The sequence below is a fragment of the Triturus cristatus genome, chromosome 8 (assembly GCF_964204655.1).
Source record: "Triturus cristatus chromosome 8, aTriCri1.1, whole genome shotgun sequence".
In the NCBI taxonomy this organism is placed as follows: Eukaryota; Metazoa; Chordata; class Amphibia; order Caudata; family Salamandridae; genus Triturus; species Triturus cristatus.
The window spans coordinates 85,713,005-85,737,031 of record NC_140591.1 but is presented as its reverse complement, the minus strand read 5'-3'; the positions used below and the strand labels follow the sequence as shown (position 1 = coordinate 85,737,031).

At 44.2% G+C, this 24,027-nt stretch overlaps 1 protein-coding gene across 1 annotated transcript in view; it reads right to left on the bottom strand.

The window, feature by feature from the left end:
• The window catches only part of DRD3 (dopamine receptor D3), a 1,045,748-nt gene that overhangs the window by 290,820 nt on the left and 730,901 nt on the right, over positions 1–24,027 (bottom strand). Inside the window, exon 5 of the mRNA XM_085621058.1 lies at positions 21,128–21,345. Coding sequence (XP_085477184.1) covers positions 21,128–21,345 — 218 coding nt within the window. The remainder of the gene's footprint in view (positions 1–21,127; positions 21,346–24,027) is intronic.

Below are 24,027 nucleotides of genomic sequence, written 5' to 3'. Positions count from 1 at the left end.
ATTGAGAATCGCAAATTGAGAATCGCAAATTGAGAATGTCTTCCCATTCATTCCTATGGGCCTCTAGGCCCATAGGAATGAATGGGGAGGTATTCCTTAATTGCGAATTGCAATTTGCAATTCGCAATTAAGGAATATGTAGGATTCGCAAAATTATTTGCTAATCCTACCTACATTCCGTTTTGCAATTCTCTAATTGCGATTCCCTAAAAATTGCAATTAGAGAATCGCAAAACACTTTCTATCTACATATGGCCCATTGTTTTTTTCTTCCACTGTAGCCAGGATCATATCTCTGGTCCTCATTTTTCAAAAGCACCAACATCACGGGCCTCGTTCTCTCATGTAGGAGGTTGCAGCAGTTTCACGCAAAAGGATTTGCTCCTCCCTTTAGCGATGTGTTCTTTGGGGATGTTCAAAATCTCTGAGATCCCAGAAGGTCTGAGTGCCTTGCATCCCCTGTGCCGTCAGTTTCCTGATATTCTCACTCCTTGGATATCTTCCATTTTACCCAGCCACCTCTTCATGCCCACTTAGTGATGTGCTTCTGTTGCCACTCCTTACTGTGTTCTGCAAAAGTCAGTTTCCACAGGCCCAACCTGTACTTTTTCATCTAAGTGCTGTGTTCTCCTGTATAGTGACTCCGCTCTTTGCTGAAAGGTATCAAATTTGGCTTTGAGCTGCTCTGAACCACTGCAAATGGTCCAAGATCAAGTGAGGAGCAATCACCCATAAATGTTTAAGAGGAGTGTGCATGTGCGATCTGAGTGTTGCCCTTTTTAGATGTCCCATTCCTTAGGGCGAAGAGGAAGTTGGTCCTCTGTGTCTCAAGGGGGTTTCTTGATGATGTTGGGCATGGTGGTCGTAATACTATCACTGGACTTTGACACTTGTTAAAAATATCAATATCAAATCCACCCCAAGATGGTGCCTGCTATCGTCCCCATTCCTGATGTCTATGTCCATCCTTGACATTGTCTTCTTTTCCCCTACCAATGCAGTCAGGAAGTTCTGCACCCAACAGTGTCACCCGTTCTTCACCTGTCCCTTCTCAACCTCAGGGAATCCTTAGCCGCATTGCATTGCGCTGCCAGGAGCCGACTCTCTTCTCTGTGTCCTCTTCAAGTAAGCACTGCTCACCTTTCCCAGTTGTTCTTGAATCAGGTGCCTGCAGTCTTACTAGTCACACTGTGTAAGAACTCAGACCCTTTCCTCCATGATGGTCTACTGCCTGTCCTCCCCCCTTCCACACCAGAACATTTGTCAGTATTTTCACACCTAATTGGTTGCAGCCATCCTTGCCCACCCCCTTTAGTTCTAGATCTTGGGTGCATAACAAAACAACATTTTCTTAAAGTGTTTGGACTTGATTCTGGTGATGCCACTGCTGTTTCTGTTTTAAAAGGTAACTAGGATACCTGCTAGGCAGGGTAGCGTATTGGAGGTCTCAGCTTCGATGTCAAGTAGCAGACCTTGTAGATGATGCCGGGGGATAGGAAGACGGAATGGAGGTCTTTTAAGTGCCGGGAAATTTGGTCAAACTTTTTCCTTTAATTAGTTTGTTAACTGCATGATAGTTTTCATTTCGCAGAGTCAGGTCGTAATCTAGGTGATGCATCTATTCCGGTATAATGCAACTATTGTTTAATTGGCTGGCCTGATACCGTGTTCAGTGAGGTATGTTCTGGCGAAGCAAGAAGTGGTGCCATACTGTACGTGTCTTTTTTTGTTAAGTTTTGAAGAAGAGGCCACTGCCAGTGTGGAATCCAATGGGCTTAGGGCTGTCTGAGGGTTGTTGGGTAAATCTTTTGAGGTCCATTTTCCAGATCAACCATTGAACATGTGCTTGCCTGCTATCCTAGACAGTCAGCTTAAACTTCACATACATGGAGTTGAGATTCAAGTAGGTCTTCGATATCCCGGCTTGAATTCTGGGGAGACCATCCTTTCAGCAATGACTTTGCTTGATGAGACCTCCATGCTGTGCACAGTTTTGTTTACAAATTGCTCATCCTTTTTTTCTTGCCAGTTAGGAATACTTTAAGGGGTTTCTTGTATAAGTTTAGGGATTATACACAGATAAAGCCTTGGGGTGTGCTTCTGGTTATGGGGACACACTCAGACCTTGAGGAGTTCATCTGGTTGAGTTGATATCTGTTACTTGGGTAGAAGGCAAGTGTTTGATGGTGTTGAATGGCAGGAAAGGTGTCAGGGGCGAAATGGTCAATTCAAGGAGGAGGAGAGGAAGAGAGTTGGTAAAGCTCTCCAGGCCGGGTCTCAGTTGCTCAGGACCTTGTGACGGGATATCATCCAACATGGGAAGCAACGTAGGCGGCGAGGCCTCAGGACGGTGTTCTCTGTTGGGGCGAGCGCTGAATAGCAATACACACAAGGGGGGAGTGAGGAGATACGGTTCACACACAGTGCACCATGGCAGTTAGGATAACAAAATATTCCTTTCTCACATGGAATGTTAGGGAGATCGGCTTAATTAGTAAACTCTACAAAATATTGATGTTCCTGAAGTGTTGGGTGTAGACATGACATTTTGCAGGAGACTCATCTAGTGGGAGGAAAGGTGGCCAAACTGAAATGGAAATGGAGAGGACAGATCTACATCACAGATTACTTGGCATTCTCCAGGGGGGTTTTGATCTGAGTGAAGCCTGAGTGAAGCCTGGGACACCACTGACAGTCACAAAAACCTGTACAGATAAGCCGGGCCATTGTGTTATCCTATTTGGGAGGTTTGATGGACTGCAGATTGTGCTGGGCAGTATCTATGCACCTAATAATGTAGGGCAGACCCACTTTGTCTGCAGCCCTGTCCCCCTTTCTCTCCCTGGATTCCCAGATACCTCTGGTGTTGGCGACGGGGCGAACTACAATTGTGTGGCACAAGTCCACTTGGACAGTTTGGTGCCCACTCTTGTTGACTCCCCAATGGTTAGATTGCCGCAGGACTTTTGGGAGTGGTTGAGTAATTGGGGACTCAGCAATCCCTGATGACTGAGAAATGTGGGACAGAAGGAATACTCTTTTTATTTGCTAGTTCACAGCCTCCATATTCACCTACATAAAATAGTTTGCTCCACTGAGATTGCATTAGAAATTGCACCTATGGAGTACCTGGGACAAATGCTTTAAGACTACAACCTGCTGCTCGTGTTCCTATGTATGCGATGGGGGAGTGGGGGCAAGTCTCTCCTATACCTTCTCAGAGGTTCCTAGTCTCCTTCCTTTACAAACTCATGTTTAGGGACCCCCTGAGCAACTTCTTTGAGGAATACTTCCAGACCAACCGTCACACTGCAACATTGAGTGGGATGCCTTTAAGGTAGTGGTACAGGGTTACCGTCCAGGCCAATCGGTATGAGTCCTAAAATCCATCAACACGTACTTGTTCCGGCTTGAGGACATTATCCAACAGCTTGAGGGGGCAGCACAAAGTAACATCCAGGTTCACACTAGGCTCAAGGAGATCCGGGAAACCAATGTGAGCATGTTGGAACAGCTGCATCTACTTAATAGACACTATTATCTGTCCTTGGCTCATGCAGGGGGAGGAAGGGTGGGGGAGACTCCTTTCATGGTTAATAAACTCAGAGGACAGGGAACGTTCTGTTACACAGATTTCTGGCTTTTCAGTGGAGATGGTCCTGTGCCCAAATGTTATTCATAAAGTATTCACCCAACATTACAGAGAGCTGAATGGAGAAGGCGATCCATCACCTGAGGGTGATATTGGGCCTTCCTCTCCAGGTCGCTCCAACACTTAGCAGCGAACAGGGAGACTCGAGGGGGGGGGGGCTTCACTGAGCCCGCAATCAGGGGTGAAATTGAAGAACTGGCACTGGCTCAGATGGCTTATCAACAGAGATTTATCACACATATTTATCCACCCTTCTTATTGCCTTGGGGAAATATACAAGGAGGCCTTTGAACTGGGGTGTTTACTTGACACCACCAGAAAGGCCATAATTGTCTCAATTCTTAAATCCCTGGATATTGTGTCCTATAGACCCTTACTATGCTTAATTTGTATGATAAAATCCTTAGTAAGCTATTGGTCGCTCAGCTGTATCCCCATTTACAAACCTTAGTGTACGAAGATCAAAATAGACTCATCCCCCAGCGCAATTTGAGAAGCCTGTATTGAATCCTGGGCGAGGCATCACTGACACTGTTTCCAGACATGATGGTTCTCTTGATTGATATCTGCAAGGCATTTGATACCTTACAGTGGGATTACTGAGAGAAGTTATGGATGGGATGTCCCTGTGTATGAAGTGGTCAAATGGGTCTCCCTTCTCATTACAGCTGCCAAGTCGCGGATAAGCACCTCAAAACCGTTCACAATCCACACAGGGACGAGGCAAGGATGTCGCTCTCGCTGATGTTGTTTGCATTGGCAATTATGCCAGTTACCAGTATTTTGAGGCTAGCAGGATGGGGCAAGGGCATCTGTGTGTAAGAAAAGGAGCACCTTGTGTCGCTGTGTGTGGATGATATGCTATTGTACCTGAGAGAGGCTCAGTCGCGGATCGTGTGGAGTGTGACCATGTTGGTGGAACTGGGATTTGTGTTGGGGTTGTGCATGAACTGGAGGAAGACCTGCGCCTTACCCCTGTCCACATGCCGGAGGGACTGCAGAGCCTCTGAATGCAGTCCAACATTGGGACATTCGTTGGGAACCCTGGTCTTTAGATACTTGGGGTCAGAGAGTACCACTCTGACATAGCTACAAGGGAGGATAACCTGGAAGATCCTTGAAGATGATAATTCTTCTGCGTTCCCTATACTACTTTGTGAATATTCTGTGTGTATCCCATGTAGTTGGTTCTGGTCCTTGAAAACTTTGCTCAGTGAACAAATATGGGCCAGACATTGCAATTGGGTCTCCCTATGTGCACTGCATCAGCTTGCGCTAGTGGGAGGACTCGGAGGCCAGAACTACAAATTGTATTATTTTTCAGCAAAGGGGCAGTGGCTAGCGGGATTCTGCCTTGCTGATGTGAGGGAGTATGCGGAGCAACATCGAGGTGGTCCACTGCTAGCCCTGCTACTGGGAGTGACACTCCAAATGGCGCAGACACCAAGACTTCTAACTATAGCACTTCAGTTTTGGAAGGGAGCACACCGCATATGGGGATCACACAACAGAAAGCACATATTGCCTACCCCATGCAATTTATATACATGCATTCGTCACCTATCTAGCTGAGCCCCTGTCAATGTTGCTTAATACTATACACCACTACATACATGATACCTGAGACCCCTCACCCATGGCTACGACTGGTATTGATTGGAAGTTTAGTGCAGTTAACACAAACACTACTTCCTATGAGTTCTTTTGCCATGTGCTTGCACCTACGTAATCTGACATATATATATAACAGTGAAATGGATATGCACACTGAATATTTGCATGTGAACGTACATAACGTGTATTTGTGAAGTGACGTTAACCCAAGGGTATCTTGGCACTGAATATCAGATGCTTATTGTTACCCAACTCAATGGTACTCATTTTATCAATCTCAGAAGAATGAAAGGCTGACTGGACCCGCCGGGATTTGAACCTGTGACCATGAGGTTGAACACAGGTTCTTACAGTGGATGCAGAGGTCCACTAAGCAATTAGACGCAGACTCTACAGTTGCTGCCAATGTATTGTGTGATAAAAACTTAATTCAGGTTAAAACAAATCAACATTGTGGGAAAATGAAGCTCAGATGCATTTGTTGGATGTTTTGACCTAGCTGGTAAAACATCTATATGCCTCAGTCCAGAGCAATGTCCATGGGGTCTCTGAAATGGAGCTACAGGGGCAACAGCCTATAGATTGCTATATCCAAAGAAAGACTAAAGGAGAAATTCCATTCTGTGCATCATCTGCATTGTCATGCATAGGTCCAAATTCACACTGCCTGTGGTCTCCCAGCCATGCAGTGCCCAGCCACGTCCTTCTGAAAAAACCTGGCTCGCATGCATCAGTATTTGCAAGCTCTATACCCATTTCTTCCCTGCCATTTCGGTCTAAAATCATAATTTTTGCCACTTCCCAGTTGATAGACATTCTTGAAACAAAATAACTACTCTCAGGCTGCTAATGAGGATTCAGACCAGATCTCTGGCCAGAAACTTCAATCCTAAATATCAGGCAAAAACTACTCCATATCAATGACAAAGTCCTCGATCATAGTTACCAAGTGTTCAGATTTCTTTTGTGTGATTTTCTGTCCATTTAAGTGCACTTATGAGTGATATTTTAAAAATGTGCGACACTTTGAGAGACACATACGGTGTGCAATGCAATTTTAAAGTAATTACTGTGCCTTCTAAGTCTCAAGCTCACAGCACTATAAAGTCACTAGTCCCAACTGTGCCAACCAGGATTAAATTCTGGTTACATCTGCAGTAACTGCATTATTCAACTGAGGTTTCATAATGCAAACAAGTGCATTTTCCACCAATTACTTTAACCTCCATTCATCTTTCATCTAAGGTGTTGTCGTACGACTTTTACCTCCTTCGATAACACTGAGCGTTTGTTGGACAACATTAATGTCAGGATTTGCCAGACTGATTTCGTGCACACCCTCAGGGTATGGTGGCCTATCGTTATGCTAGCTCATTGTGTACAATCCAAACCCCTAATCTTGCAGGGTAACAAATGGGTGTGGAACCTCAGAACATGATAACCCTGATCCCCCAAGGAAATCATTGTAACGGATCTAGAACCCTTTCGTTTGGACTCTCATGCATACCCAAAGAAGTACACAAGAAATACTCAGCAAGGTATTTCAATATTTATTGAAGTATGGTGATTCCTTTATGAATACGTGCACTGCAATTGTGAGTAGAATCAAACAGATTAGAATAATTAGCATTACAAGAATAGTGAAAAATATGAACATTTCCACCACTGTGCTAAGAGAGTGTATAAATGCAGGTATAATGTACTAGCATAGTGTACTCCTGCCCAGCGCTCCCTAACCTAGTCTTGCCTAGGATGGGTCATCTGCTAAATCCCTGCCAGGTAGACTAAGTCCCCATTACCTGGGCATAAGAGTCATCAGGCTGCCCATCTTGGTGTTAAGCTGGACATCCGTTGTGTCAGTAAACAGGAATCAGCTGAGCTGGCATGAAGTGACCTTGCTGTGTCAGCGGAGTGCTCCTCTGCCTAAACACAGACGTGGTTGTGTATTTATAATAACAGAACCCATGTGGCTATGTCGCAACCCCTACTTAGGCAGCAATTATTTATTCTAGTTGGATAGCAGTGTCACCAACCGGAAAAATAACAAATATTACATTTGCAAAGTGAACTTTGTCCCTCGTACTAAACGTTCAAGGTGTGAAAATGTACCCACCAAGTAGAAATGTAAGAAATGCAGATTCAGAGAATTTTATCCTGCATTGACATGCATGCAAATGTATGTCAAAAGTCATCGGGCCCAATTCACAAATGTAAACTTCCAGTTTTGTGTAAGTTTACTACTTTTCGGTATTCACAAAGGTAAACTTAGAACAAAAGTCTAACTTTACTACTTTTAGGTATTCACAAAGGAAAACTTAGACCAAAAGTTTAACTTTACTACTTTTCGGTATTTACAAAGGTGAGGTACTACTACTTTGGTCTAATTTTACCTTTGTAAAGATCAAAAAGTAGTAAAGTTAGACTTTTGGTCTAAGTAGACCTTTGTGACTACAGAAAAGTAGTAAAGTTAGACTTCTGGTCTAAGTTTTCCTTTGTGAATATCAGAAAGTTGTAAGGGTAGACTTTTGGTCTAAGTTTACCTTTGTGATTACCGAAAAGTAGTAAAATTACGCAAAACTGTTAGTTTACCTATGTGAATCGGGCCCATCATGTGTAAAAGAGAAGGCAACTTAAGAAACGTAAGTATGTAAACGGTGGTTTTTCTGCTAGGCCTATCCTGACTCAGTGACACCCACTTCTGGGATGGTGGTCGAGAAAGCTATCCCTAGACAAATGCTAAAATGTAAGGGTCAATCCATATAACGGAACCCAAATCTAAAAAAGCTTTATGCTTCTTTAAAAACAAAGAAAATAGTGAAAGCCATTAAAATCGTTACAATTATAAAAGCAAACATAAAACAATTTACAAAGTAATTTTGCATTAAAAAAAACTGAATTAAAAATGTTCCCACTACTCGAAACTGCCATATTGTTTATGTGTTCTGAGAGGTAGACGAAACATTGCTATTCCCAGCAACTGCAGACGATGATCCCTGAGGCACCCACTGAATCAGATCCATGGAGCAAACATTGTCCCATCCATCCACTTCAGCAGCCGCTGAAGAAGGAGTAGCCAGTGCGAAATCCGCATAAGTCCAGTGAAGATCCAGATCACTAGGAGCAGATGCTAGGAGGGCTCGTAAAATGTGTTTGGAAGCAATGTTGAGGGCAAAGGGACAACAGTGGAAGTGGGATTTTAACAGGCTCACCAGTAGGACAATGTCCAGAGACTGAACGAGTTGCATTCCGAGGCATACATCCAGTGCACACTAGAAAGCGCGCAGAAGACAGCGGAATACAGCTGCACGCTGTGTAGCCACATGGGCCAAAAAGGCAGGGGCCAGTGTTCATTCAGTTCCTGAAGCAAGGGTGTGCCAAAACACTGCATCATGCATTCACGGAACAGGAGCATATGTGGAAGTGCTAGTTCCTTTTGGCCTCTTAATAGGATATCCATTGCGGAGCAGAAAAAATAAAAGCACAATCCTGACAATCAGAAACAGGACCAGTGGAAGACCTCCAAAAATGCTTCCCAAAACAGAATGTATGAATAATGCAATAACTCTGAAGACTGTCTGGAAGGTACTTACCAAGCCAGAGCCTATTTTGTTGAAATAAGTGTGCCACTCCCGTGGTACTTGACATGTTAAAAATGCGGTGCACAAGTTTCCCAAAATGCAGCAGGAAATTAGTGCTGAGTAGCGACTGTATCACAGAAGAACACCTTGCAACTTGAAGATCAAAAATCTCCTTTGCAGATGAGTACTACTGAGTTGGGTAACAATAAGCACCTGTTATTCAGTGCCTAGATGCCTACGGGTGAACATGCACTTTACAAATACACTTTATGTTAGGTTAAGTTAAGGCCACACCAAGGTGAACATTTAAAACCTTTATCGAAGGCCAAAGTGTTGCCTCCCTAACTGTACGAGCAGGTAGGAACAGTACTTGTGTACAACAAGTCACAACTGCAGAAGATGTCACCAGATAGGCTATTACCGGTTTCATGCTGCATCAGCTCTGATCGTTCAGCATCAAATAACTCCCATTCAAGAGTAATCCGAAAGCCAGATGTGTTACAGCAGCTGGAGGACCCTTCAGATATCAGGACAAATTTGCTATTGACTCATGACAGGCACCATGAAGCGCAACCTCTCTACGCACCACGAAATGTCCTAAAGTAAAGAAAGACCCCAGTCTCACCATTCCTACAGCGATATCTAAAAGGTAAATTCCATGACTCATGCACATACCTTTCACCTAGTGCTATGTACCTGCCGACTTGATGGTAATGTAACCAGTATTGAAAGTGGAATCTCAATATTGGCAGAGAAATAAACTTGTGAATTATCCAATCGGCAGAATGTGTTTCTGCAACAGTGAACAGTAGTTTCTCTAACTTTTTTATGTGTAACACAGTGTACATTGTGTTCTTCCTTGCCATTATCGACTTCTGTTTTGTTAGATTGTAAGGTAAAAACATGCTTGTGACATTAAGGTGTCTGCATGGTACACGACCGGAAAAATGTGTCTGCAGTGTCCAGCTTCAGAACATCATCAATCTAAGCTATGACTGGCCATGTTGTAAAGAGGACATGTCATTTTGTATGATGTCTATCACAGATGACACAATGTGACCCAGAGAGTATATCCTAGTGGACAATGTAGTCATACCATTATCAACCACTGCAAGAGCAATGCAGTGCAATCTCTCAGTAGCCTCCTGCTGCGAAACTTTCCACACCTCATTATATATTGAATATAAGAAGCGCTTTTGATGCGGTTGTCGAGGACCTAATAGAAAGTCCTGTAGTCCCATGTCATCAGAAAAAAGGGACAAGTGTTGCTTTACCTGGGACAATGTTCAGGTCTTTAGCCAATCAAGGCACAACTTTCCTATACTGTAAGTTGTTACCACCCCTGAGTGTTGTGTCTGGGTGTATTGTGGGTAGAGCATGCTGATCTTAAACCCTTCGGTGCCACCCAGAAAAAACATTTAGTATTTAACGGCTACACTAACCATTCATTCTGATTGGGGCCAGAAGAACGGTATGATCCACTACGAAGCATGGCGCCAAATGTTTCCTCCGTATTATCTGTGAACTATTTCTAGTTCTAGAACTGTGCAAAGTGGGAATGTTTGGTGTATTTAAATCTTTTATCTTAGCCAGTCCAAGACATGATGCTGCTGCACTGTTTTGTTCAAGAAAGATTGTTGACATGGTTAAAAAAACACTTACCTCTTGGCTAGCCGACTGACCGGCCGCTGCCGCCTCTCCTGCGTTCTCTTCCTGGCTTCTTTGAAGAAACAGGACGTACCGGGGCTCCCACGCTCCCCGCATTCAATCACAACGCTGCAATGCAGCATTGTGATTGGTCTGAGTGGCCTGATATGGCACTCAGCCAGGGGCTGGAGCAGGGGGCATGTTCTCCATACAGGTTATAATGCCACCTGAATGGAGAACAGGGAAAGTCCGCATGACTGTTTTTGTGGCCCGAGAGTGCCGGCCAAAGAGTCATTGCGCACTTAGGAGTGTTCTACCACTCCTGCCCTGCTCTGCAGCCCCGCCCTCTCACGCAAGTTGCCACAGCAGGAGGATAAAATAAAATGATAGTAACATTATGTGATTACCATTTTATTTTCTCCTTTCTTTTTCTGATTCAAGGCAGTGGGGTAACGCTCCTACGCCCTAGCGCCGCCACTGCTGTTGTCTGGACCTGTTTTTGTTGGCCTCTAGCACTCAGCGTACTTTACCACTCCTAACCAGTAATACAGTGCTTGAACTCTCTCCTTAAATCTTGGTTGAATTGGCTTACACCCATATGGCACATTTCATTTACTTATAAGTCTCTAATAAAGTGGTACAGCATGTACCCAGGGCCTGTAAATTAAAATCGACCAATGGGCCTGCAGGCCTTATTGTGCCACCCACTTAAGAAGCCCTTTAACCATGTTTCAGGCCTGCCATTGCAGCCTGTGTGTGCAGTTTTAAATGCCATTGTCGACCTGGCAAAATAAACCTTTTCCCAGGCCCAAACCTTGATTTTTTATGCATTTAAGTCACCCTTAGGGTAAGCCCTGAACAGCCCAGAGGTCAGGGTGCAACAAACTTAAAAGGTTAAAAGGTAGGACATGTATTTTTAAGTTTTACATGTCCTGGTAGTGAAAAGCTATCAAATTCGTTGTGCACTACTGCAAGGCCTGCCTCTTCTATAGGATAATATTGTAGTTAACTTAATGCACTAAATAAGCTATAACTTTCATTTGAGAGCAGGTAGACAGTTCATGTGTGTGGTCTTTGTAATTGTAATGAAAAATCCTCTTTAATGGTAAAGTGAGATTTTAATTTGCAATTCTGAAAATGTCACTTCTAGAAAGTTGCCATTTTCTTCTCCTAACCATTTGTTGTGTGCAGCCTGTTCCTGGGCCACATGACTAGGTGTAGCTCGCAGTTGTTCATTGTGTATTGCTCCAAGACAGTAAGACAAAGGGAAGCTATGTGTTGGCAAGATGGGCCACTCTGAGTTAGCGATGATGTTACTATGAAACGATCGTCTGCCTTTGCTACCAACAACCTTCCTGACACCAACCCCATCTAGTGGAGACAGGGGGAATACTTTCTTTGGAACTCCACGTATTTACCTTGGATGCCTGCCTGGGACTGTGAAGAAACAAGTCACAGGATTAACTCATTTTTTCCGTTCTTGTAAGAGACCTACTTATGACTTCGAGTTATCCATGTGCATATTTCCCGACCTTCATTTCCCGTGAAGGAAGTCTGGTGGTCCTTTCTGGTCTTCCTCTGCTCAAGCTGACCATATCGAGGAGCTTCCTGCTGTTGCCTTGCCAGTGCTGCCTACCTGCTGTCCTGCAGTCCCCCCGCCGCCGCCATCTACACCAGCGGCCGCAGAGCGGGGACAGGGCAGAAACTACATCCCCCAGCATCCTAAGCGCCACCGGACCCGCGGACGTCCTGTTCGCGCCACGAGGCGTTCAAAAGAACGACGCTGCCTCGGTGGAGCGGGTTCCTCTGCTCAAGCTGACCATATCGAGGAGCTTCCTGCTGTTGCCTTGCCAGTGCTGCCTACCTGCTGTCCTGCAGTCCTCCGCCGCCGCCATCTACACCAGCGGCCGCAGAGCGGGGACAGGGCAGAAACTACATCCCCCAGCATCCTAAGCGCCACCGGACCCGCGGACGTCCCGTTCGCGCCACGAGGCGTTCAAAAGAACGACGCTGCCTCCGCGTCGCGGGACGCGCGCTGAGCCCGGGCAGAGGGCGGGCCGTCTGTGGCCGTCCGTGGACGACGGCGGACGGGACGGGCCGCAAATCCTGGTTGAATCGGAACACATCTTGCACAGGTATCCGCACTCTGATAACTCGAGGGTTAAACTCCGCATCTGGTAGTAATTGTGACAGTGACACTAAAACCCATTTTCGTCAGTGCAAGAGGTTAGTGAAAAACTGTTAAAGACCCAGGGAGATTCAAGGAGTAAGGAGGATAACACTGTGCTTTCAACAACTATGTCTACTAAACCCAAAACCAGGTCAACCAAAAGCAAATTAGTGACTCCAGCAAAATCCAAAAAGTCAGTGTCTGAGAATGTAATTGCCGCTCCACACAAGAGTACCCCCACTGCAATAGACCTAATGTTACAGAAGGTGGAGGGGGAGATAGAGAGAACGGAAAGACGCATATCTCTGTCGTTAATCACTGTGCCACCTATACCTACCCAGCCGGGGGCTGAGAACTTGAGTCTCCTAATGCATGGGGTCAGTCATGAGGAATCAGGTGACAAGGTTCCATGTGCCCAGCAAGTCTGGGAAGTGGACCCTTTGACAAACAGGGAAGGGAGTATAGCCCCGGCGACGAAAGGGAGGAAAGATGGGCGAAAAAACACAAAAACAAGTCATCAGAAGCGCCCCGTTAGAAGCTCCAAACAGAGAACTATGGAGCACGAGCACTCCAGACAAGAAATGAATGCCCGTTTTGTCCCCCCAGGTTGGCTAAATGAGATAGTCTTAGACCTAAAAAACCATCTAGAGGCATTTATAGCCAATCAAATTAAACCACTGATTAGCAAACTTTGTGGTTCAATTTTTTATTGAAATTTACAAAAGAATACATATAGTATAATAACTGTTTGCATTATCATACAATAAATATATAAGAAAATTGTTATATATAAGCATATAATAAAACTTTCTGAATAATTAATCATATTATATAATTTAATAAACACATAAACAGATCCATGCAAAAACAAATATTTGACTTTATATTGAGGCCATAAAAGATGGAATTACGGGAAGGGGGGGAGGAGAGAGAAAGGGAAGGCAAAGAAGGGAACACAAAAGAAAACGATAAATGAAAATGTACACAAATATAAGACATAATGCTATATAAAGCTATATAAATATGTTCCTGAGAAAAGAAGCTGATTAGCAAACTTGACAAAATACCACATGAAATCCAGAAACAGGCTAAAGTGAAGGACATACAAACCTCAAACCAGGGAGGTACGACCACATCAGATACGAATGCCCCATTGCAACGACCCCGGCAGATAAATAATTGCGTAAGCACTGCCAAGTGTAGCATCGTACAGGTACACACTGAGCCAAACACAGCAGAAGAGAGGGGCACTGAGGGAATAGGGCAACACCAAGAGAATGGGGGAAGTGAGCTACCACCAAGACAGGAATTAGTTACGCACTTACCAATAGGACCCTCTGCTGCATTTAAACATGATTCCAAAGATCACGAGAGACACCAAGCTCACCTCCCATTAGTCAACCTCCCCCCGGAAGCAAGCCCTTTTGTAGTTATATTTACAGGGGTCCCTGAAAATAGAATAGGACAGAGAGAATCACAACTGGAATTGAAGGGTAAAATTGCTAATTGGCTAAATTTTCACAGACCCCTACAACCTGGTCAAGAGGGAGAAATCCAACACGTGAGAAGGGTTTACTGGGTAGGCTCTAGAAGGAAAGACAGGGAGGGTAACTGCGTCATCGCACATTTCAAAAACCCAAATTTGGTGGAGTACATATTAGAGAACTGCAATAGGAATGCCACAAGCACAATTAGGACTATGCCGGTAGCCTACTTCTATCCCAGAAAATTGGGGGCTTATCCACAAAATCCAAAACAGGGGAATAGAGACAGACATGGGGACGAGTATTGGGCAAGGCAAAATGATACCAGTACACAGTACTACCCACATCAACTAGGCACTCAGTGGACAAATAGATATACCCCCTTGTACTCACTCGATGGAACAGAATGACTAGGGTCTCCAGGAAGGCCTAGCATAGCTACTGATAATGGAGGGAGGAGTATAGTGATAGGATCTATGGAACGTATGAACCCAGAAATGAAGCAAGCACCAGATGCCCCGACGCTTAACGCTATAAAAGCGGGGTCAGGGAATTGTATAAGTCCAGCACAACAGGGCCAAATCGGAAGTAGTATCCAGGAGACCAAGACAAAAATCCTATCTTGGAACATTGCAGGGCTAGCTGGTAAATTTGAAGATCAAGAATGGAGGAAGGATTTGCAGGGATATAATATATTAGCTTTCCAAGAGACCTGGGCAGTTGATCCGGCAAGGTATCAAATAGAGGGCTATAAGTGCTTTGGGGTCCCCGCACAAGAAAGTAGATCAGGAAGAGCGAGAGGTGGGTTATCTATCTATGTCGATTTAACCCTGGAAGGGAAGTGGACAATTCCACACTGGACATCACACACTCTCCAGGTACTCAAGCACCAGGGTAGAAGGCATAAATCACAATTCTTTAACCTCTATAATCCTGGGTCCACACTAGGGGAAAATCCAGTATTAAGGGAACTAGATAGCAAACTAAGGGAACAGGTAGAACAGACAAATAAGGGGGGAAATCCAATCATCTTTTTGCTAGGGGACTTTAATTGTCACCTTTGCCCTCACCTTGCCACTTTAGAAAATGACTGGGACAGCTGTCCGCAGCATAAAGGACCGCATTTTGAGCATACGCAGGAGGGCACACTATTATCCTCAATGTTGGCCACCTACTCATTGGCGCACACGATGGACATGACACCTCGGGTGGGGGAGGACTCATATATCCCCACATTTAAAGGCAGAGGTTGTTCCTCCACAATTGATTATATAATTTTATCAACCTTCGGTTTATCTAAAGTCACTAAGGTAAAAACAAAATGGAGTCCCTTTAGTGATCATAACCCTTTAACTATAGAACTGACACACATGGACCGTAGGAACAACACGAATGAAAGGGAGGGGAGGTTGCAGCCTGAAGCGCGAGGAAGGCGCCTGAAGTGGATGAAAATAAACCCACAGGACTTCTATAAAACTTTAATTTTGAAAGGGGGGAAATACGTAGAGGATTGCTTAGACCTCCAGATAGAAGGTTCAGATCTAGTGTCCTCCTTTGAATCACTAACAAAATTAGCAGACAAACTTTTAGAAACAAAAGGCCCCAGTAAGATATCAACTAACCCACGGTGGTTTGACTCCAACTGCTCGAAAGCTTTAAGGAATTTGAAACAAGCACTAAAAAGCAAACCAAGGGACACGGCAATAGTGGCCAAACTGAGGCAAACTTACAAGGCCAAAATTAAGGAGAGAAAATTAGTAGTACAGGCAGAGGTATGGGCAGATTTAAGAGAGGCAGGAGAAAACCGGGACTATTGTGAATTCTGGAAAATAGTAAATAGGCCTTGCTTTCAAGATAGCTCCGCCCCAACTATTAGTACTAACATTCTCCCAGAACAATGGGTTAGTCACTTCGAGGGACTGTACAATAATGCGAAGGGGGTATTGCAAGAGGGTAGGTGGGAAGGGGATAGGAGTGTAGATTTAACTTTCTCCCTGGAAGAGCTCAAATTAGCAATTCAAGGGCTCACCCCCAACAAAGCACCGGGACCAGATGGGACACCTCCAGACCTGTATAGAAGCAATATAGACCTGTGGGCCCCTATTTTAACAAGGGTCCTAAATGCGGCGATTAGGTCTGGTCTACCACGCTCCTGGTCCACCGCCCTAATAGTACCTATCTTCAAGAAAGGGAGCCGAGAAGACCCGAAATGCTACAGGCCAATTTCTTTAATCGACGTCTCAGCGAAAATTCTGGGACGGGTGATTTTGCACAGGCTAACAAACTGGACAGAGGAACATTGTACTTTAGTGGACACACAGTATGGTTTCAGAGGGGGGAGGTCAACAAGCGACCAGTGCCTGAATCTGTATTTGTTATCAGCTAAATACACCAAAGCCTCCACTGGAACCGTTTTCATGGGGTTCATGGATTTGGCAGCTGCTTTTGACAATGTCAATAGAACTAAACTCTGGGCCATGATGTTTAACCTGGGCATGGAGCCGGAGTTGATTAACATTCTAAAGGAACTCCATTGGAATACTACGGCTAAAGTACGTTTTACCTCGGATGGGGGCTGCACGGATGCTTTCCCCTGCACAGGAGGAGTAAGACAAGGATGCATCCTTGCTCCTTTCCTTTTCTCGCTATATATAAATGGCCTGGAACGACACCTCATCTCTCTAGCCGCAGATTGTCCAAGAGTAGGATCACGACAAATACCTGTCCTTTTGTACGCGGACGACGCGGTCCTGCTGGCCCGCACACCAAGGAGTCTACAAATCTTGGTGAATGGGTTTGTTGAATTCATGGCTGACCTAGATCTGGCAGTGAACTTGAAAAAATCATTTGTCTTGGTAGCAGGGAAAAAAAACAGCTAAGAAACCACTGTTCAAGATAGGGCCACATGTTCTGGAAACAGTAAATACTTTCCCTTACCTGGGCCTGCTCCTGGACTCTAACATGTACTTTAAGCCTTTGGTAGACGAACATTGTTCAAAACTTACATCATCCAATGGGGCAATTTTAAGTTTTGCGCACAGACTGGGTCGGTGGAGCCCGGAACAGATCATGACACTCTATGGGTCCATCACTAAGTCAAAGAAGAAGACAAGTTCCTCCGTCGAATTCTTAGAATCCCAAAATCCACCCCTGCGGACATTGCTCATCTTGAACTGGGGATGGGCTATATCTCTGACGAGGTAAAGATCAGACCAATTACTATGTGGACAAGAGTATGGACCAACCCAGAGGCGGAATTAACCAGGGAAATTGTTAAAGACTGTTTGCTAAGGGAAAACGCACTTGAAATTCCATGGTTGAAATATGTTAAAAATACCTTGAAAAGTATTCATCAGACACATTTGTTCCTGGATCATACGCAGATTACAACCATGTCTAAACTCATAGTAAAGAAACTGTTACTGGAAAACTTTGCAAGTGCTAGACTCAAAGTGGGACAACTTAAGAGAACAGTAACTGCACATGGCTTGGTAGCAAACAGGGCAGGCATGGAACCATATTTGTTTCTAATGCACAACCAACAGGACAGATTTTTAATGTGCCGTTTTAGGCTCAATCTTTTACCTAACATTTTAGCTTATCCCGCGGGGTTCACCACAACGATTGAGCAGAAGGGTGCCTGCGGCTGCGACAATAAGTCTCCGCAGGACACCCTTCATTTTGTACTTTTATGTCCATTTTATCAATTTCCAAGGCGCCGCTTCCTGGTCCAAATACTGAAAAAACAGAAAATACGCCAAGCAAAAGCAGCCCTGTTGTTTTTACAAAAAGCAAATGATATGTATACTCTCTATGCTATCTCAAATTTCTTAAAAGTTACTGTTAGACTTAGGAATACAAGGAACTAATATAATTGTATTTACATGTCCTTTCTGCCCCTGACCCACAAATCATGTCCCTAGTATATGTTTTTAATTCTTCTCTTTTTCTTTTTTTAAATTGTTGAAGTTCAGGAATGAAATGTGATAAATTGTATTTTTATGATGATTTTTAATTATCGAAATAAAAATGAACTGAACTGAACTGAGTTAGCGAGGGGAAGGAGCAGTCACCTATCACACTTGCACATCATAAATGCTATGCCTGCACAGCACTCTCACAAAGGGTTTGATACTGGTCTTTTGTGACCCCAGACAAGCCGGGGTAAGGACAGGGAGGAAGGGGATGCCTGACAACTTGAGGGGGGGGGGGTTGATAGAAACTTCTCCTAATTCAATGTAGGCACCAGGTATAAATATTGAACCTCAGACACCAACGCTTCAGATCACTTCTGGACCTGTGGACTCTGCCTGGAAGAAAGACTGCCCAGCTGTGAAGTCTGCTCTGTTGCCCAAAGACTGCTGTAGCTGCATCAGGACACTCTTCTGATGTGAGCTGCCCTGCTGATAACAGACTGACGGTGTTTCTCAGGAGTCCAAGATTTCCAAGGTTCAGTCAGCTGACCTCCTGTTCTCAAGCCACAGTTACACAACAGGCTTCTCTGGGACTGCATCTTCGACGCTGAACTGCGCATCGCCTCTACAGCTCCGCAAGCTTAATCTAGCATGATGCATTTCGATGCTGACAACCAGTCCAGCGCCCCGCAGCTCCACGCAGCTCTGATGCAGGACCACGCATCAACTTGGTGGCTCGGCCAACCCGAATCAGTGCGAAGCATCTCAACACAACAACCGACCTCGCTCAATGCATCGCTGCACATCTAGATGCAAGACTTCATCAGCACCGCCCAGAGCAATACACCTTGACCTCAGTACCGAAGCATCACTATGTAAGTCTTTGCAAGCCCAAGTGGCTTCCTGACGACTACACAGGAACTTGTATGGCAAACTCCCGTCTAGGGTTACTGACTTCGCTGGGTGATACACCTCGGCACAGGACCTCACATTGCAAGCTCCATATCGACTGTTTCTCACTGCTGGCCAGCACAACTCAACGCAAAGAATTTGCATCACCCCTCAACCAGGTTTTAAGATACTCTTGTTCAGTGGGCCTAACTAGGTCCTTGTATCCGGTCCACGCTCCATCGTGGTCAACCTGAACTTATTACTTTGTTCCCGTCCAGCGTGACCAGATAAGCACAATTGTCACTTTGTGCTTTATTGGCGCTATTTGCACTGCAACCTTTAAAATCGCATTTTGTATTTTTGTATTTTTGGTCTGGATTTATTTATTAAAATGTACTCTATTTTTCTAAATTGTTGTGTGTGTTTATTGTGTTGTCTACTACTGTTTGAAGTGCTGCACAAATACTTTATACATTGCCTCTAAGTTAAGACTGACTGCTCTGGGCCAAGCTACCAATGGTTAGAGCACAGGTTAATTTGGGGTTTGCTTCTGACTTCACCCTGACAAGGATCGTGGTTGCTGCTTGAGTAGGGTTTCACCCCCCACCCCCAAACAGTAACCCAAATTCTTACACCTGGGATGATAATATCAAGCACAATCTTATCAAATATGGCTCCACAACAGTCATCACCCAGGGAGACAAAGAGGTCAGTCAAGTTGACTTCAGTGCAAAAGCCACATCATCCAAGAAAAAGGTCTTAAAAAAGGGAACTATAAATCACTGGCACTGTTCTTCGTGAGCTGGCATTTAGGACAATGTTGTTGTGGATTGTGGGAAGAATTGTGTGGTTCATGTGGAGCGCAGACCAAGTGACATAACATGGATTCAAAATGCAGCAGCTGGACTGGTAGCTAAGACACTGATTAGGAATCATTTTACGCTTACACTGGGAAGATGACATTGCTGCCTGTAGACCAACAGATTGAATTTTGCACCATAAATCTTTATGGTTATTTTCCTGTCATATGCAAAGAACAAGTTTGAATGCCATTTACTGACCTGAGAGCTACATCCAGTGGTTTTTTGGGTGGTGCCTAGGTACATAAAACTTAGAATGAACTGCCCTTGGAAGTAAAACTTTATCAGAATTTCCAGTTATTTGACAGATATGTAAAATGTATTTGTCTTACTTGCTACTATATCTTCTTATTGCTTTAGTGCTTTATAAACATACAAATGTTGTATCCTGTCCCCTCAATTTACCATTGGATAGTTGTGTGGGATAACACAACTGCCTACTACTTTATCATCATGAATGCAGACTGCAGTGACTGGCAAGCCGACACAGAAGAGACTCAAAACATGCTCTGTTTAAACAAAAGTGGAACCCTCTAGGTAGGAAATTCAGCCAGTACATTGGCAGGTTGACTTTACATTGAGTATCCAAGTATGAACAGTGGCACAGAGAATTTGCCAGGGAGTCTGAGGTACTGGCAATCTGGGAGTCCACCTCCAAGATAGTGATACCTTGCCTGAGGTGTGATACAGCCCCATTGTGCAATGCAACAGAACTCGTTTTTAGGTGATAATATATATGCATTGTAATGTGGTGTTCCTGGTTGTGAGGTTGGCAGCATTGTATCTTATGTTGTTGTGGGGTAGATGTGTTCATCAGCTGCTCAGAGTAACCAGCATGGATTGTCACATGTTTAGTATAGATTTACTACCCTTAACTCCACACCTTTATACCTTGGAAGTACATACATTGTCAAGATACATGCACGTGAAGTCCTCTAACCATAATATTGTATTCAAAAGCTGCCAGTCGTCATGTTGTCCTCACAGTTTTTGACCCAATTCTGTTTCTTTTATCACCAGTTGTTAGTTATGTTAAGTTGTTTCATACACCCAAGAATAAAGGACAGCCAATGTTGCAAATGGACTTTCTAGCCTTGAGGCTGGTTGAGATTCCAGCGCCATGCTACATAGATATCGTTGATCCTCTGCATGCCATAATTCCTATTGAATCTGCTGCGTTTGGCATACTGTTAGAAAGAAATTATTAGTTGTTGTACTTTCGGATTGCACTTAGGTATTGACAATGCCCTGTATAGGCATTTTACTGAGCGCCCACCTCTTTCCCCAAAGCAATGTACCTGTCGTGTAATTTCTTACTTTGACTCCCATGGCCTTGACCTTCCTCCGGTGGCTCTGTGCGAATCTCATGCTCTCTCCGCTCCGCTTAGTGCCAATGATGCGCTTTCTTCTGGTTCGCAACGCAAAGTAAATCCTGATGTAAACCAGAAGAGTCACCACAAACGGCAGGTAGAAGGACACCACGGAGGAGTAGATGACAAAGTCAGGGTTTGATATGGAGCAGATCTCCGGGTCTCCTATGGGAGGTGAGAAAGAGTGAGATACAAAGGAGGTGTTAGTTGGTTCATGGCATTCCGTGAAGAGATACTACTCTACAGAGGATGTGAAAGCAGGGGAGTAGCCAGAGAATTAAAACACCCCCCGCTTTGAACCAAAGCTCTTATGCCAAACTGCCAAGCAAAGCAAGTCATCTCGACCCTCCCCAGAAGTTCTCTATTCTCTTCCATCCAAGCATCTATCCATTCATCCTTACATGCACCTGCTAAAAATTCCACCATTTCACATTTACATTTTTTAACCAGAAAACACCAGAGCACACCAGATCATTATATCTGTTATCCAAAAACGTCAGACAATAAGATTGAAATTTTTGCCACCAAATGTATTTCAATTTGCCATTAATCAAATGTCCTTTCGATTGAGGAATTAGAGAAAAGTCTTGAGTCGAGTCCTTCTGTGTACTTTATTTTCACTTCTCAAAGCATGGAAAGCAACAGCAGCGGACGCACGTTTCGCCCTCCTGGGCTTTTTCAAGGCTCGAGTTTGAAAGAACAAATTTAATTCAGATATCCGCGTCACTAATTCTAAAACGATGGCTTCCTTGTTGTTGATTTACGAACATTTAGCAGGTGAGAAACCATCCCAATCATAATAATATCCACTGCCAGAAACTTGTAGTTCTTTTCCAAATGCTGCCTCACATGAATAAACACCGCTGCATTGTCTTTTTCTTTGACTTTTCGGAACCGCCGACTTTAATCAGTGGAGAATCACGGCAAGACACAGAAAGGACTTATCAAGGTCCAGGTTAAAAGTAAAAGAAAAAGACAATGCAGCGGTGTTTATTCATGTGAGGTAGCATTTGGAAAAGAACTACAAGTTTCTGGCAGTGGATATTATTATGATTGTCTCATGAAAAGTGACTCAGTGAAATCTTGTAGATTTCACTGAGTCACTTTTACGATGCTTCCTTGCGATGGAACGCCCACCCTGCATACATTATACCTGACGCAGATATAATGTAGTGCAGGGATTTACAACGTGACGCATCTCCCCAGATGCGGTCCTTTGTGAATAAGTCACATCGTGGCGCATTGTTTACGATGCCGCTGCGTCACAGAGGTGACGCAACGGTGGGGTAAAGTTGTTGCAAGGGGCTTGTAAATCTGCCCCTTCGTTGTCATGATAGCTTAAAAAACATGCAACGTTAAAAAGAATAAACTCGTCAGGTAACATCTGTAAGTATTGGGTAAAATCTCTAAGTATTGGAGCAATGAAGGCTCGCCTAGGCCCGATACAAAATTTACAAAACAGAATAAGGTGCATCGGGTCCTGCGGACGCCTAATATCGCAGCCACAGGGACCCAGGGACCTAAAATCACAGCATCCTGTAGGATGGTCTAGTCAGTGAGAGATGTAATAAATTGAATCTGAACCTAATGAGCAGACACCTTCCCCTGTTATTTTTCACCAATGCTAGATAAGGCTCAGTATTTTGGGTCGTAGTTAGCATATTTCCGCACAGTAGGTTTCATCAATTTAGTCTCCTCTCTTAAAGGAAAACACAGAGTTAAAAAAAGTGGTTCCTCAATCATTTATGATCTTAAGTATGCCCTCTAGGTGGTGAAATAACTCCACCTTTTCCATCCTCTGGAATTAATCCTTAATATACTTAACCCAGGGGGATTTAAAGGTATAGGCAAGTGACAAGAAGCACCTCAATATTAGCTAATTCAGCCTAAGTTACTCCTTGGTCCATACCCAATACATCCCAACAAGGGGTTACTAAACTCCCAACTCCTCGTGAACACAGTCGATGTGCTTTAGGGGACACACAGTAGGCATCTAAGAAATATATGTTCTACAGTTTGGAGTTCATTGAGAGCCACATCAACCCAGAAGTCATGTCCACAGGATACCTTAGAGATGCACTTAGAGTGGTATATCTTGAGTACTGCCGTGAGGGGTCTGCTCCCTATTCTTGTTGCAAAGCCGAGTACAGCTGCTTTAGTGAGCTCCTCTTTCTTTGCTGTAACCAAGGGTTTCCAGCTCATGTTGGAGTCAAACAACACACCCAAGTATGGAAAAGCCTTAACCTTTCGAGGACATGTTTGCTCATGCTAAATGTTTTAGATCTTATCGAATTGGGACCCAGCACCATGATAAACGATTTGGTAAATTTAACGGACAAGTCCAGCTTATTCATGAAAGCATCAAAGGAGATCAGAAGGCTTTGTAGGGGCATAGCGGTCTGTGCAGTCAGCACCGCGTCATTCGCATATAAAGGTCCCTGGAGCAGGCGAGGGCCGATATAAGGGTAATCTACCTTAGCTGCCACTAACGCCTATTGGAGGCCATTTATGTATGAGGAAAATAAAAAAGAAGCAAGTATGCACTCTTGGCGAACTCCTCTCTTTGTTATGAAACTATTGGAACATGCAGATTCACTCGTGTATCTCACTGTCGCTGTCATGTTAGCGTGCAGGTCCCGCAAGAAATAAACAATATTCGGGTCCACCCCAATTCCTAAGAGAGTACTCCACAATGTGTCACCATTGATACGGTCAAAGGAGGATCTAAGGTCCATAAAGACGAGGTGGACTGAATTGGAGGGGGCTACCGTGTATTTATTAATGACCATATACGGGTTCAAACACTGATCGATTGTAGATTTACCCAGTCTAAAACCGAATTGTGAT